The following is an 18035-nucleotide window of genomic DNA, read 5'->3' as shown; positions in this document are numbered from 1 at the left end:
TGCAATTTTTCTTTAAGTTTTCCCAATGTGCACGTATAGACTAACTAGAAATATTCACAAAAAAAATCCAACGGATGTAGGACTGGTGATCTGGCAGGCCTTCTATGGGACCCTTTCTATCCAATATCTCAATATGCAGTTAAAGAGACATTGGAGATCCGGAAATAAGGTTAACAATATAGGACGTATCTGGAACTATAGGAACTTAAGTCGGTTAATGCCCCTTCAAAAAAATTAGGGCCTTATTCTAACTCCTATTAGAACCCACATTTTTCTGAATGTTGCGTGTGCACTTTCATTATTTCTTAGATAAGTTGTGCCCAGTACCTGCAATTTATTTGTATAACTAGAACAGTTAAGAGCAAATGTAGCTTTGTCCAAAAAGAAAATTACATTAGACCAGCAACATAAGATAATGCAATGTATGAATTGTCCTCTACAGATAATAAGCTACTAAAATCATCTTCAGCTACATTGGGTTCTTATGGTGGGCCGGACACGTCCAAATTCTCTTAATTTCCTTTCTACTTTGTATATCGTTGTTGAAGGATGACCAGGGTCACTTCGGTTAAATAATTGATATAATACTTTGTGTTTTATTTAAAGATTTTTCTTTAAATCGATTGTGTGTAAGAATTAATATTAGGTATGGCTACCTCTTGCTCCTGTAGAATCAGATTTGTGACATACATTTTAGATATGCCATTCCATTCTCCTGCAAGTGCTTCCAACAATTATTCCATTATTGCAGTATTGAAATCTAGTTCCAAGTTTTTATGCATCCTTAGAATCAATCATTTGTTAAGATAATTAATTTCGACTCATCTGATAAGAGTAAGGCACTCCAGTTATTCGTGGTCGAATTGAGGTGTTTTTCAGCAATAATTTTGCAACTATTAATACTTAAACTGCAATTATAAAGTTGCTTGATGAGCATTGAACCAGTTATTGCTTTTGTTGGTCTTCATTTTCTTTAAGTCTGTTCATGTCTGTTTTACTTCTTGTCAGCTGTATTTATACGGTTGCATCAGTACCAGTTATCAATATTGCAAATCAATTCGATCCTGCTTTTAATGCTGCTGAACACTTAATTAAAGGCAAAAGTCTCATCATAAAAAATATTTCAAATTCTAGTTGATTTACTCTATTAAGAATTATTATTAGATACTTTGTAACTGGAAATTACGTAGCCTTAAGATTTGCATAAGTTTTCACATATGCTATAAATAAGGAACCTTCCATAAAACCGAAACTTTTAATGTGAAATTCGTTTGACACTAAAATGCTAGAAAACAATACCATTAATAATAATCAACAAAGTTGCACATTTAATTATAAATTTAATCAAATACAGATGGCCTTATCAAATACATTACAATCCCATTTATACATAGTTAGATATTGCCGAAATATTAATTAACTTATCATCCTACTTATTATCGGTTCTGCTGCTTATTGTATTTCATAAATGATCTCTATCGAAAGTACGTAATATATTTCTATTTTTTCAGTAAGTGCTAATCCATCACACTTTAATACCTACTCTCAAATAAAACAATTAGTCCACAATTAATAATTTGACCTTATTAATCACTAGCGAAAAATGCGCCTCTCTTATGTTCATTACAGACACCACTAAATGTGCCATTGTTCTAGTAAATAACCGCATTATGTTTTTTTTGTACCGATGCCAAGTTTTAAAAATGTTTGCCCACTTTATTTTTGAAAGCTATTTTTGACTTAATAGAATTACTCCAATTTTTTTATCCTGAAACCTCTAAAATACTTAATGAATGTTAAACGTGGAAGTTATGAAATCATTTTTAGAGTGATGTATTATAATAGTACATTGATAACTATTTATTACGTCACACCAGCTTATAAATATGTTTTTAATTTCCAGGTGCTTCCACTGAGCATCTTCCACCAGGTGTTCTTTACAGGGTAAAAGCAACATATAAGTACACCAGAGAGGATGTCGATGAATTATCATTTGAAGTCGGAGAAATTATTTCTGTAATCGAATATGATGATCCAGATGAACAGGTAAGGGATCTTAATTATCTATAAGTATATATAATATAAGTATATATAATATCTTATTAAGTTCATCCTAATTATAAATCAAGTAGACATTTTAATATTTGGAATGTCTTTGGATATGGACGAGACTTTTTATATATAGCCTCACCAAAAGTAAATTTGTCATAAAAAATAATTGACATTATTTTCTCGAAATAATCATAAAGATCAACTGAATAATATGCAATATGTTAAAACCAAAAACCCAATGTTAGAATTTGGATCAATCTGAAAATTTGTAGGTCTAGGTGGACATTACTATTTATCCAGAAATAATTACAAACAGAGATAAGCCTACTTACACTTACTTTCAATAAACTGGTTAAATTATTGCTAAATAAACAACATTTAGGTAATAAAAAGTTAAAAATAAAATAACAAGGAGTAAGCTGAAAACAAAAAATGATGAGATGAGTTAAAAGACATCGGTTATGAATGAAAACATTTTACTAAACAGAACCTCTGATCACTTATTATTACGTTTTTAGGCAATAGTCGTTCAAATGCTAAATGGTGTGATGCTTCAACTATCTAGAGTCTATATTTTTTTAATAGTTAGAAACTTCTAATTGGAAATGGATGAGACTTTGGTAGTCATCATTAGAGAATTTTTTGAAATAATTTAAATCATTACTTATTGATTATGATTAAATCATTCTTTATTGATCTCTATGCAAAATTGGTTAAAAATCGTTTGAATATTGAGGCGTTTTTACCGTTCGCTATACTCGATTGCACAAAAATAATCAACTAATTTATTTACACACTTACACGATTACTTACTACGACTGTTAAAAATATTAATTTTTCACTGTATTTATTTATAACTATTTATGTCTGATTTAAATCTCGCCCCAATATTCCGAACTTTACTGCACTGAACTGATTCCCAGCGACGACGCGGCTCCTTATATACTCAGCTGACTATAATTCCGGAAGATTCGCTCGCCTTCGAGACGTCGTGCAGTGTGCCACTTGTGTCATTCCGGAATGATAAAGAATCAGCTGGTTTCTCGAGGTTTCCAATATCGTGACAGTATTAAATAATTTATTAAGAGAAAACTAGGGTGTATTTTTGTTGCTTACATTGTTTTAAGGCTGAAGCTGTCTAAAAATTTAAAGTAACTAAAAAATACTGTGAAACAAACGACACACCTTAAAAACAATTACACCCAACGTTTTTCCAGAAAAAGTATACTTATGAAAATGTTTTTTTTAATAATAATCTAAACCCATTAATCACTGTATACCTATGAAATGGATTTGATGAATTTTGGATATTCTCCACAATGCAAAAATACTTTAAAAAGTATATGTGTTCAAGAATAATCTCTGTATTTGATAATATTCTTAATCATAATATTTTTGCAAGACCAGTTTTACTCTTTATTGTGTTTAAATTTTATATCTTTCTTTGGAATTCCTTACAGCTATGTATTAATTGGATTACTGCACTATATTATGGCTTTGCCCTTGGTAACTCGAAATGTCTACCTACTTATCTACTGGTTTTCATATATGACTTTTTTTACAGGAAGAGGGTTGGCTTATGGGTGTCAAAGATAACGGAGACAAGGGCATGTTCCCCGCTAATTTCACAAGACCACTATAATCATCCCTTCAAGCTCCATTTTGGTAAATATCAACGTACAATAATCTGCAGCCATTATTTTGTTTGTAAAAACATACATTTAAAATATTACCAACTTTTTTTAGACGTTTAATAGACTAGAAGATTTTTTGTTGTGTTAGCATAATAGTTTATTTTATTCTGTTATTTGTATTTAACGAGGCAGCATCTGATCATATCATAACTAAGGTGAAATCTTTTTCTCCCCACCGTAGGCAGTTTTTATCTTGTTTTCCTTAAAAGTTTGTATTATCTTAAAATATTACTCATTTAGTGTTAAGTTATACGAAACATTTTGAGCTTTTTTAACGTTTTTAACTTGTACTTATACTTATTTATTAATCTGTTAATTAGGAAGGGTCTTGTAGATTAATCGTAACTTTGGTTTGACTTGTTAAGTATTTTTATTTGTAGGTCTGTTAATATTAAATGTTTTGTTTGTAGCTGTTTTATGTACTTGCTGTTATCAGTTTATTTTGTTATTTAAATCTGTAATATGTTAAGCGACGATTTTTTCCACTTTTAATTTTCAACTAATTGCATAAAAAAATCATTTTGCACTATTTTCTCCACATTTAAATAATTCATAACAACTTCTATTTAACTCGAGAAATCGCCCAAAAATCAAAGTTTTTGAGATGTGAGTAACTGTGAATCTCCAGAGTTAAAACAATTTTATTAAGAGGGGCAATATTAAAATCGCACGTGCCATCTGAAAGTGAGATTACGAAATTGTTTGAGCTGTATTTTTTATAAAAGTTTATACATTGAAATTTTACGGATTGTTATTTCTATCTACATTTATTTATTATGTATGTAGCTTTATACTGTATTTAAATATATGATCGACTCAAATTATTGATTCTTACAGCAGTTGCAGTCGAGGAGCTTATATAGATAGGTAATAAAAAATTAAGTCTTTAGTAATTGTAAATTATACAGAGTGTTTTATTCTGTTGAAGTTCGATTATAACGTTGAATGTTCATTTATATATTTACACAAACCTTTAAAGGTTTTTTAAATGTTTTTCACTTATATGTGTACCCAGGAAATATTTTAGGGTCAAACTTGATTTAGCGACAATTGAAGACAGTATTTAACTTTACCGCTTAAGGTGCATAACGACGTGAATTGGTGTGATGACTGTCTTTGTTATATAATAATAATAATAATAATAATAATAATAATAATAATAATAATAATAATAACGTTTATTAATCCATACAAACTGTACAGCGCTAAAAAAACTTGCACAATGTCTCCAAAATCAATTTTACAGGAACATATATTTAGAAGAATTTAAGATAAGCTAGTGGTTTCTCCAAAAATTTCTTCACATTAACATTTTATTTAATAGACAAACTAACTTAATGCTTACCAATGAATAATTTAGTCTTACGTCTCTTTTTAAGCTGCTTTATTTATCGTATACAAGTAATTTCAAATGGGTTGAGTATTAAAAGTATATGAAGCACCAGGGGCGGATCCAGGGCTGATTTTTGGGAGGGGAAAATTTTTTTGAACACAGTGAATCAGCATAATTATAATATATTGTAATTAATGTTCATTTATTCAGCCACAAATCCTTGTTTTTGATGAAAATGTTACAGAAAAATTATTTCATAGAACAAAACGACGAGGCCCCAGTTTTGCGAATCGTTCAATGACTTCTTCAGGACTGACTTCAATGTCTTGGTGTATGTATAGCAAAGCCAATCCAATCAGTCTTTCTTGTAGCATCGTTGACCTCAGCCATGTTCTCAAGCAGCGAAGAGTAGAAAAAGAGCGCTCAGAGGTTGCATTTGTGACAGGCAGTGTGCAAAATATACGAAGATAAGCATTGATAGTCGGGAATATTTCAACATCACAGTTCTCCAAAGCTTGTAATGCAGTAGTTGGAAGTGGATTCGCTGAAGTCTTTTTCTTCTGCTGCCAATAGCGCTGCCAGTGGTTCAACTCGCTTTTGAACTTAAAACGCTGCACGATGTTGTCATCAGTTATGAGTCCTTTGAATCTTTCTGTCAAATAGCTGATAAGATTTTCGCTTTCAGTTGGATTGAGCTCACATACTTTCGTAGGCAGCAGCATACTCAATTGAAAACCGTCTAGAACTTCTTTCGAAAAACAAGTCTTGAGATCTTCGCAGATGGTATCCAACAAAGGAATGTATACCAAGACCCTGTAGTAATCTTCGCAACTGCTAACGCTGTAATTATCGCGTTTCGTTTGTTGGTCACAAGTTCTCGGTTTTTGTTCAGGAACATCCAGTTTTTGTGTAATTTTTTTCGCATCTGAATTTTTCTGCATCAGCTTTTTCTCTCCGATCTTGAAACGTTGCAAGCAGCGTATCTATCATCATTGATGCTTTTGCATTATCGACGGACTCTTTTTGAAGCAGTACGCTGAGTGTCACAAAGACAGAAAAGTTCAACGATAAATTCGAATTTGCACAAAGCTGCTATTAGGACTGTTGCTTTTCCGACTGTTTCCTTGTTTTTCCACCCACTGATTTTTGTCAAAGCTTCTACAATCAACGACATTTTGGAGGCAAATTGAACAACAGCATCATGACGTTGAACCCACCTTGTTTCGCATAACTGTACCAGGTGTCCTCCAAGTTTCTTTACTTAGGAAAGGACTTCTTGAAGAACTTGTTAACCTCACTTATAGTGCTCTATACCAATTCAATCACTCGAATTTTGGTAGATTTAGATATGGTGCTGTTTAGTTTGTGAGAATAACAGGTTGTTACTACAGCGTTTTCCGCTTCTTTCCGGATTTCGTTAACAGCTCCACGATCTGATAGCATCACAGCACACGCATCAGTTCCTATTGCAACGCAGTGTTTTGAGTTGAGATTCATTTTCTTTATTTCTGCGAGGACGATTTCCCCGAGAGCAATCCCGGTAAGTGATAATTCCACATCAGGTTGGCTGTCTTCTTGAGCGTTTTAAGTAGAGAGTACTCCAGTTTCTTCTTCCGAGTCGTCAGAGTCACTACTTTCTGCAGAATTATTCTTTGAAAGGAAGGAACTGTAGGGGAGTATGTCATTTACTAAGCTCCCAGATGGAGCTAAGTGTAACTGCGAGTACGAAAAATGTTGCCAGTGAACTACACCTTATGAAAACACTTCACTGATCACTCCTAGGTGACATTATTCAGTTTAATAATTTAAAAAAGCAGTGAAAAGTCTGAGAGAAAAGAATTTTTTAAATTTTCATAAATATATAAATTTGAAAGTTGCATCAATTTTTTCATGCAAATTGATCGATATAAAAATGTACAAATCGAAAAGTTTTTGGAGGGGGAAATTTCCTTCATTTCAGCACAGCGATTGAAAGAAACCATTTTTGTTTGAAATTTCACTAAATCTAGGTTAGGACATCCAATATTTTCACTTGCAAAATATGACAAAAAAATCCTTTATTTAAATAATACCGTTTATCTTTGACAAATAAATTATGCATAATCAAATAAACAAATAATACCTTATTTAAAATATAATATTTTTTCGTGTTTGAATAAAGCTACAAGTTTTAAAGGTATTTTTAGGCAACTGCTTTATTTTTTATTAAATATCTATTCTAAATGTAAAATTTTGCAATTTTCTTAAACAAAATATTAAAATAAACTTAAATGTTTAAAAAGTGATCAAATGGGTTTTAAAAAAAGGTAAAACAGGTCTAGTGTTAAGCTTGATTCACAGTTGTAAACAGATTTAACCAATTGTCATAACAAGAAAATTTTTAAATCTTAAGTTTGCTTAGTTTATTATTATTTGCAAATGTTTCAAATTCGTAGCCGTAATATGCGGATAACTGTCTGTAAGAGATCTATCTGAAAGAAAAGTTATCTTCAGTAAAAAAATTTAAAAAAAAAGTAAAAAACATTAAAAAGTGTATAAAATATATACTATTTCTTAATGTACTTTTATCTATCACAAAGGCTAATTTTACTTTTATTAAAAAAACGAGTCTTCATAGAACAAAACAACAAATGTGAAACGTGAGCAATTTTCTTATTTTTTCGCTCAAACTTTTTATATTAATCGGTTTTAAATCCACCTATTTAATATATCAATTACACCTACTTAAGTCATCTTATGTAAAAACATGAAGACTAGAAATTGAATATATAGGATATAAAGACTGGTGGCTTATATTGTTATAGAAAGGGTTGGCATTTAACTAATGTATTATAAAGGGTCTTTTAAATATATGGAGACAAAAGACCAAGGGCGATTTATCTTTGTCCAAAATATGAAAAAATGGTCTGATAAATATCCCAGTTAATTTAATTGTACAATTAGACTTTTCACGGCTACTTGAAAAGTGCAAAAACATTATTTGTTGATATAGCAAACTTTTTGGTATTTTATTTGTGAGAAATCTTCTTTAGGCTTTTGCACTTAACTCTAAAAACCCTTATCATAATGTCCCTTTAGATGTTTATTAAAAATTTATATTTTTAATATCTTACAGTCATGCATATTTTGTTATTAAGTCCCGGTAGCATTTTTACTAATTAATTTTTTCTACAGACAAATATAAAACTGATAAGAAAAAATAAATAAACCAAATTTCAATTTTCACTCAAATGAATCATGGGTTTTCATGTATTTTATCAAACATTACATACTTTGTTAAAAAGCCGATTTTTTTTTTAAATTAACAAAATTAACCACTTAATTTTTTCGCAAATCATGACAATTACCTCCTTGTCTCTAAATTTAGTAAAAGTATAATTATTTGCAAACTTCTATGGCGATTGGTGTATTGTGTTTTGTATCTTGGTAAATTCTTTTTTAAACTATTGACTAATATTTCGACGGAAAATAACTTGACTTTGAACGGTAGATTGATTAAATCGAACAGATTAAGATAATTTTTTTAATCGATTTTTGTTAATAGACTTTAAAAGTAAACTTGCTGTACATGCTAATAACCGCACTTCGCTGATCGCCATAACCCATTTGCTTATTAAATCATATATATTCAAATGCTCCTTGTGTATAAATTTTAAATCTCTAGAACCATTAAATAGATCCCGGAAATGAAACATTCTGTATAATTTATAGTTCTTTAGATCACATAATACGTTTCTTCCCTTAAGAGTTGTGGCCTAAAAATAAAAATTTTTAGACTGATAATAATTGTAATATTTACAAGTTTAAAAAAAAATCTATAGTATGATGTATGCCACCGAATTGAAAAATGACCATCTTAACATTAAATGTTCTTATAGCATATTAAACATTGACGAAATATCTAGTTTTAAGGTTAAATTAATGATTATATGATAAAGATAGTAATACCGAATATCAATTTAAATCTACTATGTATTTCCCTTTGTTACTCATTAAAAGTTTTATAATAAATCAAATACTCGAATGTAATTTCATATGTTACAAGTTTATTTCAATAATCGACATCTTGTTTGCTCGCAAGTGAAACTTTTGATGAAACAAACTGTTATTTGCATGCATTTGTGTTTTTTTTATATATATATTCTATGCAGTGTGAATAGTTTTGTAACAACTAGTCATTCAAACGTTTGCTCAAACAAATCATCAGATCATGTTATTTATTTGAATTGCGTTGATTATGAAAGTAAAGTGTATAGTTGGGCAATGAAAAATTTTTAAAATCTAAAGACTAAAAAAGAGTTCTAATATATTTAATATTTATTTTAAATAAATAAAAATAAGTTGATGTATTTGTTTTTAATTTTTGTTCCTTGGGATTTATATCATGATTGTATATCCATCGCAAAGTTTAAACAACGAATAATAATTAGTTTTTTAAATACGTAAATGATCATTGAAAATACGACAATTATCGAGCGTTCATGCTTGATCCTTTCAGCAAAAATATCGGAGAACTAACAACTGACGTCACGCCCTGCGGGCAAGGTTTTAGCGTGGATTTTACTTTAATTTAAAGCTTTTAAGTCATGCAACTTATTTATAAGAAAATATATTAAGAAATGCTTAAGTACAAGGCTAATAAAAACAGATCTTTTAGTTAAAGGAAACTAGTTCTTATAAAGATAGAGTAGATTTCTGATTTTTAAGAAAATACTAAATCTATTCGTTTACGTAATTAAACTTGATATGCTTCTACGGCATATATTTTATTTTCTAGGAGAGAAAATGAACTAAAAGGCTAATATGCAAGTTATCCCTAAAAATTCAGCTCATTGGCACTGATCAAATACACCTAGATAGGCGCATTAAGCAGCAATAAATTTAAATACAAAAAGGAACAATGTTGCGTTGCCTGTAATCTAAATATGCCAAATATGTTTAATTATATTAATTTTAAGGAGGCTTATCTTGTACTGTAATATGAATTGTTCCAGAATCTGATGAATCACAAAAATTATATAAATTCCTTACACTAATTATAATAAAATCATTTTATACTGTAGATGCATAAAAAATTAATTTAATTCGAGGAAAATAAAAAATCGTAGCAGTATCAACTAACTATATTATATTAAATTTTATACAATCGTAATTTCTATGAAAAAACTGAAACATAAACTGCTGTTAATTTTTAGATATTTTCAATTAGCAAATGTGGTATGACCTACGAAGATACCATGTCTTTGTGATAAAAATGCGTACTAGGCCAAGTTGAACTCCTTTAAAGCAGACTGCATAATAGTGTCTTTCACTGCACAAAATACAAGCTTGATATTTTCAGTATCTGTGTAGATAGCATGGAAAGTCCAAGTTTGGTAAGCATGAAATAAAAAAAATCATATCAATATATTATAAAAATGCAAAGACTGAAAAATCATAAAGAACCGACAGCTTTTGGAGCGCATTTAATTGATATTTCTATCAAGTCTTAAATTTGTATGTTGTCACATATGGTGATTAGGTAGAGGGGTAAGGTGATTTGCGACTCAAAATAAACTGAGCAGCTTTACTTATAAAACAAATGTTAGTCAAGTTGTGCATAATTGCATAATCTGACTAAAAAACTTATTTCCACTTAAAAAGATTACACTTAAGAGGATCTACATATGCTAATTACACAGTCTCCAGTACCTTGAGATTTAATTGCAGATTTTTATCTTGGCAACAAATTAATCATTTTTTCTGCATTTTTCTTCTTTTGGTATATATACATAAGTCCCACTAATAACTACATAGAATTCGACATAGCATTGTTAAAAATAGATATGAAGAAGAATTCCACTAAGTATTAAAAGAGCTTCTTTAACTTCTGGCACATTTTCAGATAACTGGATGCTTTCAAATGTTTGCAGTGTGTTTGAATGTGTTGTCTCAAATTATTATCCAATTACCATTGATTGAATATTTGAGTAAATATTCCCAAATATTCAATCAACGCTATCACCTTATTCGCAATTTCTAAACCCTTTGTTGATGTTTGGTAAAAGAAATTAAAAGATCAACAGCATGTTGTTTTACTAGGGGTTGCTTAGTGGGCAATATTTACATTTACAGGACATTTACTGGAAAGGAAGCTCATACAATATACACTGACTTTAGTAAAGCCTTTGGCAATGTTACAATATTTGTATCTTATACATTTCCCGTTTTACCATAAATAGATCTATTTTTGTCTTGGGTTAAGTTCTACTTCAGCAGAAGCAGCGTTATATAGATGACTTTATCTATACCGTTTTTTAAAAAATAAAATTAGGTATTCTCCTAAGGCTAAGCCTACTGATCTTCAGTTTTTTTAATAATGATCTTGGAACTTCTTGCAGATAATTTGAAGATCTACAGTCAAATTTTCTCGGCGCTTGATCATCTTAATCTTCAAGAAAATAAGAAGTGTGGTTTCATGAAATTTTTGACGCTAATAATGACGCTTGGATTAATTACTATTATCATTTTGGGACCACTGTAAAGTAATTTAAGTACTCGTAAGTACTAAGCTCCTGAGTTGCATAAATACACCTTGTAAAGACTTCAATAATGTTCTGGTTTTAAAGATGCCTTTTACTTAATTGTTGCGACGTATCTTTGAAGTTGCTTATGTAATATAGTCTCCAGATTCACATTGATCGCTTTGAAAATGTTTTACCTAAATTTGGTGAATTATTTATCGTTCAAAATTTTGTATGGAACTGTTACTTCTCTATGATATATTTTACTCTAATACGAACCTGTAGCTGTAGTAAAATGAGAATAACATTGTCGTTCCGGATCTGGATTTTCTTTTAGATATCCTTTTAAGATAAATTCTCTTGCGGAAATGTGATCTTGTTTTGGACCTAAAATCCGAAAAATCTTTCAAAACATCTTAAAAATAGAACAAAAATTGATCAACAATTAATCCTAAAAATCTTTGTCGTTATCTTGGCAAGTTTTAAATATTTAATGTACCCTCTTTCAAGTGACAAGATAGTACTTCAGCAGCAACATAACAAGGTCTTACCATCAAAATCTGGAAAATAGTCAACTAAATGTGAAGTCATAATTTTCTCTTCCAATAAATCTTTCTTATTCAAAAACAAAATAATCGACGAGTTTTGAAACCATGGATAACAAATGATGGTTTTAAATAAGGCTTTTGATTCCTCCATCCGGTTCTAAAAAAATATACTGATTTTCTTCTGGTTTATTTATAGGACAATTTAATTTACCTCGTTTTCAGACTCAAATAAAATTTGGTCATATTCACTAAGGGCTACTAAAAAGATAATGGAAGTAACATTTTCAAAGCAATGAATCCATTTTCTTCTTTCTGATCTCTGCCCGCCTACGTCTACCATCCTAGAAGATAGGAGATTATTTCAATATGCCTAGGATCTGTAATATTACCTACCTAAATATAATACTATCCAAATCAAAAGGATATTCTAGTATACCAGTAGTTGGTGCCCTAGCTCTCAGAATATCCTGTTCTGTGGGAAGGTAATCTGGATCTCTTATTCTTGGTAAATCGGATAGATAGCTTAAAATTAATCAAAGATTAAATCATCAAAAAAAACTGATAAATTAAGTTTCAACTATCTTATTTGGCTTACTATTTTGCCGAATCCGTAAGTTGATATTCTCTTCGCCTATCATAACATTCTTGAACTCCCGAGTCGCTCCATAAGTCAGCAATCGCGTCACCATAAGGATTTTCGAAGCTAGTGACTGTCTCATAATCTACACCTTTTATTAGCTCTGCCTTGTCCTAAAAAACGAATTTAGGAAAAAAAAATTTAAGCCTAGTGGTACTCTAGTCGTGATATATAAATGCTTAACGTTATAAGCACCACACATGCCATGGAAGGATCTATGCATCCTTCTTATATTTTTTTTCTTTGCTTTCAACTGCCTTTTCAATTCTCTTTACTTAAGAATGAAGTGTTATTTTAGTCAACTTAAACTTTCTATAGGTGTGTGATACATGATAGTTGCTGTGCAGTTGTCTTTGTGGAACTTTGGTGTTTTCTCCAAGCATTGGATATATGCCATGGTGACTTCGAAAAGCTCTTTTAGAGACTCACAAGGAAATGGGTGAAGATATCTTTTAAAAAACAGTGTTTCCAGTTACATGCGGGATTGTTCGAAGTCTTAACTTTTTCATATTTAGCCATTGCTCAGATCAGTGGATGAATCTTTTTTTATGTATTACTGGTACTTTTTAAGATAAATTGATTCTGTATTGTTAATTTTTGATGTTTTGTTATATCAATCAATAGACCGTTGTCTGCATATTCCTGAATTAAATCATTGTGGAAGGAAGTTAAAACATTTAGCTCCTGTGTCTGATTTAGAGTTTGCCAACCTGTTTATTTAGCATAATTACTTACTTCACTTGCTTTATCTCCGAACGATATTTGCAACAACTCCATGGCCCTCAGCATACTTTGCATCGCCATAAAAATGTTTTGAAAGACTAACTTCACGAATCCACGTTTGTCTTCGTCAGAATAACCAGCACCGTGAATGATTCGCATCTGTTTGATAAAGGTTGACTTACCGGACTCACCAGTACCTAGAAATGAAAAAATATCGAATACATGTTCTTTAATATTAAATAGTTTAATAGGAAGTAGTAGACCTAAATATTCTGGATGATGACTTTAATTACTAGAAATTTTCAAGTAGCCTACAATCACTTAATAAGGCTTATACAGTAGTAAGTATTGGAAACAGCAATAATTATGATATCAATTTGTGATTCCTATAAAACTGAAGAACATACTCAAAGAACCTACAAGATGCACTACTTTTCTTTGCTAGTCAAATATGATTTGTCACATTAAAAGAGACTGAGATCAATATGTTACTGGTCTACTTCCCACAAATCAAGAGAAAGGTAGAACAAGTGATTCAGAAGATAAATGAGATCGGTAAGTAAGGTGTTCAATCTGACCACAAGATATTTGAATCTGATATCTTGACAAACTTTATTGCGGACTTTTTCATAAATTCCAGTTGGGTCTATGAATAGTTGATTATTAATTGAGAATTGATAAATTGCAGCCATGGGTATTATTTCACCGTTTTTTTTTTTTGGAAAACGTGAGTACTTTTTTTATTAGCTCCTTACTTTTGGCCGTAATCAGACTCACAAAAAGTGTCAATCAACCAAGGAATCGACAGTCCAATTACTGTGGTTGTAACTGTTGATCCAGCTGATTTCTACTCTATTTTTAGAGAAACACCAGATTGCAGTGGTATTACATTACACTAGTTCTGACATGAGGCATGGTCCAGGATAAGAAATTCCTGTCTGCAATTCACAGCAATCTTATCAACAACTGTAATTGTAGGCAGCGATGAGTTATTAAGGATACTATGATTTGTTGATCAAACTATGATGATGTACCTCCTATCAAGTGCTGATATCAAGGAAGACTGGCCTAGTATTCATCCAAAGAAAATATGATCCAAATATAATCACACCAACAATTAGAGTTATGGTTGAGCTGATTGGGGTAATTGGAAAAAATATTAAAATTCAACAAATGAGTTTCTATATTGTATGGGTTTTCTGAGTCTTATATTTTTTAGAGATGAGTCAGAGGAATGACTGTAATAGCTTAAAAATATTTCATTACTTGCGTCAAAAACAATTGTAGCTTACTTAAATGCAATATTGGATTCTGAACATCCTGTGGAACGTAATAAGTAATTTAATGATATAACTGATTTTAAGTCTCATCTACGATGTCAAAATGTCTTGTTCCAGAATATTGCGATTCACTTCTCACCTTCAAGTAATTGATTCAGGCTGTGCTAGTTAATTAATGAGATAATAAAAATAGCAATAATTCTACTTTAGATCGATATTAGCATAAAATAGTAGTTATGCAATGGCCCTAGTTATGCCTGACAAACTGTGATGCATATAATTTTATTTTTATTTCTTCTAATCTTACCTAGCAAAAGTAGTTTCAACTCCCTCCTAGCATCTCTCTTATCCCTTTTTAACTGTTTTTCTATTTCGGCGTTGATTCTTTTTTGTTCCTTGGCCTCATCGGATTGAAAACAAGCCATTTTTTCCTTAAGACTTTACCACTGCCACTTTTGGCTGCGTTCATCTGGACCGAAGCTGACCTTTAGCTATGTTTGCGGCTTTAAAACTAACCTTCTGCTTAAAGAGATTCATATTCACGGGCATATTAAACTAGTAATCTTGTTATAGTAACTAGATTGCGGAAGCCTTAGAAGTTTTTGTTGTGTCGTGCATTCGAGCGACACGTGAATTTTCTCGACATAATAAAAAATATTTCTAGTTCGCTGTTGAAGAAATATTTGTTACATTTATTAAGTTGAGTTTATTAGGGACAGTTGACCTCTTTGAATAAAAAAAAAACAAAATTACAAAAACACTTTTTTTAATTCCTTACTCTTCATCTCTTCTAGTGAAGAAGCTGCCAAATATGCATGGTGTTTTGGAATAAGATGTCAATCAGCGAGAGTCAATCATTTGTTGATTTTAATAATAATAATAATAATAATAATAATAATAATAATAAACGACTTTTATTTGCAAAAATTCATTACATAATATTTGTATAATATGTTTCTTAACCTATCAGTTGGCGAAGTCTAGCCTAGGGCTATTCAAACTCAACCCTCACAGATTTCAAAAAATGTTAAATAACACACATGTGCCAAATAATTATGCACTTGAAACGCACTTTAAATAATGTAATCTTAACTTATAGTTAACAGTAATTAAAGAAAAAAAAATGCTCAAAAAAGCAAATATAAAGGAACCTGAAAATGTTTCCGTAATACACCCAACAAAAAATAAATAAATAAACAAAAACATCAAAAAGAAATGGTCACTTTGCTGAGAAAATTTTACGCTTCGGGCAGCAGGCGACAGACTAGCGGTGGGTCAAATTATAGTCCTGTACTTGCTTACTCATTATTATAGACTTTAACACAGATTTAAATTTTTTTGTTGTAAATACTTTCATATAATCGGGCAAAGAATTATAAAGATGAACAGAGGTATACAAAGAACTTTTTTGAAAAAAGGCTGTTTTATATTTAGGAATCACGAACTTTGTTTTATTTCTAGTATTTCTAGAGTGTACACTGTCATTGGTCTTGATTTTTTCTATGAAGCACGTTGAAATATATTTGCGTTTATTTATAAGTTCATGAAAAAAGATTCCAAGATGTAATAGCCTTCGATTTGTCATATTTAACCATTTAGTTTCATTAATTTTATAAGATATGCTATCATATTTTCCAATATTGAATATTAAACGGCAACACATATTTTGGATTTTTTGTATTCGAAACTTGTCACAATGTCTGAGGCACGGGCCATAAACTATGTCTGCATAATTAAAGTGAGACAAAACAAGGGTTTCACATAGCTTTCTTTTTAATTCGACGCTTAAAATTTGACGACTATTATATAATTGTTTTAATGATATATATGCTTTTTGAATAAGGTTTTTAATATGGCTTTCAAAATTTAATTCAGTATCTATTACTACCCCTAAATTACGTGCTTCTTCACAGAATTCAAGCTTTTCACCATTTATTTTTATATTACTAACAACTGAAAATATATTTTTACTTTTTTTCGGCCAAAAAACATAAGCTTAGACTTTGATGAATTAAGTTTTAATGAATGTTCCTCTGAAATGTTTGTTATTAATTGCAGATCCCTGTTTATGTTTTCTATTGTTTGGTTATGATTTTTAATATTAAAATGACAATAAAGCTGAGTGTCGTCAGCGAACGCTTGAACTTTACAACACTGAGGAGATCTTAACACGTCAGCAGTGTAAATGATAAATAAAAGTGGACCCAATATTGACCCCTGTGGCACTCCGGATGACACTCTACACTCCTCTGAATACTCTTCACCCACTTTAACTCGCTGTGTTCTGTTTGAAATGTATGCTGTCATAAGAGCCAGAGCATCAGCACTGAATCCATAATATTTAAGCTTGGCGATTAGAAGTTCGTGATTAATCGTATCGAATGCCTTTGAGTAGTCCAAAAGTATTAGAACGCTCTCTAAACCTTCATCATAAGCTTGAATAATATCATGTGTAACAACTGCCAAAGCTCCAACCGTCGAGTGTGCTTTTCGAAAACCATTTTGGAAGTCTGGGATAATCGCATTTAAATTAAAGTAATTATACATTTGTTGATGTAATATTTTTTCCAAAATCTTTGACATAGCCGGTAATATAGATATAATTCTTAAATCATTATATGTAGTAGGATTTTTATTTTTTGGTAAAGGCAAACCTACACTATTTTTCCAAGAAGTTGGAAAATAACTCTGTTCAAATAAATAAAGAATAAAGAAAGTTTAAATAAACCTGTGTCCTAAAGGTCTCAACGTTAAAGCTACAAGTATTAAATTAAAGTAGCTACTGTTTCAATATCTTAACTACCTCTGTCTTTAACTTCTACATAAAAAAATCACCCAAACCTTGCATGATCTTTAATTTTAAAAACAGCTTTAAAATAGTTAGCTCTCATTAGCCACGTTTACTAAAACTAACGCTGTTTGTCTACAAGCGTATTTATCGTTCGTTAGCTGTGATTTAAAATAATTGATGCACCCAAATAGTCTACTAGAAATATTTTTTCCAGCGTATTTATTTTTGATTTAAATATTGCGCCAATATTCCTAACTTCACTGCACTGAACTGTCACCGCTACGACGAGTCTCCTTATATGCTCGGCTGACCATGATTCCGGAAGATTCGCTGAAATTCCACGCGTCCTTAGACTCTAGATATAAAAGGTTTTGTTCATACAAATAATCATACAAATAAAAAAAAATTAAATAGGAATCGTTAAATGATTTTGATTAATTGTTGATTCCGATAAATTGAATAATTTTAGGATAT

At 30.7% G+C, this 18035-nt stretch overlaps 2 protein-coding genes across 3 annotated transcripts in view; one reads left to right on the top strand and one right to left on the bottom strand.

Annotated features, from left to right (window-relative positions):
* LOC126737110 (myc box-dependent-interacting protein 1) overlaps positions 1–9428 on the top strand; it is a 36317-nt gene extending 26889 nt beyond the window's left edge. For both annotated transcript variants that reach the window (XM_050441843.1, XM_050441844.1), the window contains 2 exons: positions 1904–2046; positions 3617–9428. In XM_050441843.1, the coding sequence (XP_050297800.1) occupies positions 1904–2046; positions 3617–3694 (221 nt within the window). In that variant the 3' untranslated portion in view covers positions 3695–9428. The remainder of the gene's footprint in view (positions 1–1903; positions 2047–3616) is intronic.
* A 759-nt stretch (positions 9429–10187) lies between these two features.
* Positions 10188–15294, bottom strand: LOC126737112 (G protein alpha q subunit-like). Its single transcript, XM_050441845.1, has 8 exons — positions 15078–15294; positions 13503–13687; positions 12726–12880; positions 12524–12652; positions 12342–12471; positions 12134–12287; positions 11862–11969; positions 10188–10423 (listed from the first exon to the last, which is right to left on the bottom strand). The coding sequence occupies exons 1-8, from the start codon at positions 15193–15195 to the stop codon at positions 10341–10343; spliced, it is 1062 nt and encodes a 353-aa protein (XP_050297802.1). The 5' UTR covers positions 15196–15294; the 3' UTR covers positions 10188–10340.
* Between the last annotated feature and the right edge of the window lie 2741 nt (positions 15295–18035).

The sequence above is a fragment of the Anthonomus grandis genome, chromosome 6 (genome assembly GCF_022605725.1).
Source record: "Anthonomus grandis grandis chromosome 6, icAntGran1.3, whole genome shotgun sequence".
Taxonomy (NCBI): domain Eukaryota; kingdom Metazoa; phylum Arthropoda; class Insecta; order Coleoptera; family Curculionidae; genus Anthonomus; species Anthonomus grandis.
This window is presented reverse-complemented; position numbering and strand designations above follow the sequence as displayed.

Coding starts and splice junctions, on each gene's coding strand:
- LOC126737112 (XM_050441845.1), bottom strand. CDS start 15,195: ATGGCTTGTTTTCAATCCGATGAGGCCAAGGAACAAAAAAGAATCAAC. Junction 12,881..13,502: donor TCGGAGATAAAGCAAGTGAA/GTAAGTAATTAT, acceptor TTCGTTTTTTAG/GACAAGGCAGAGCTAATAAA. Junction 12,472..12,523: donor TTGGATAGTATTATATTTAG/GTAGGTAATATT, acceptor CCTATCTTCTAG/GATGGTAGACGTAGGCGGGC.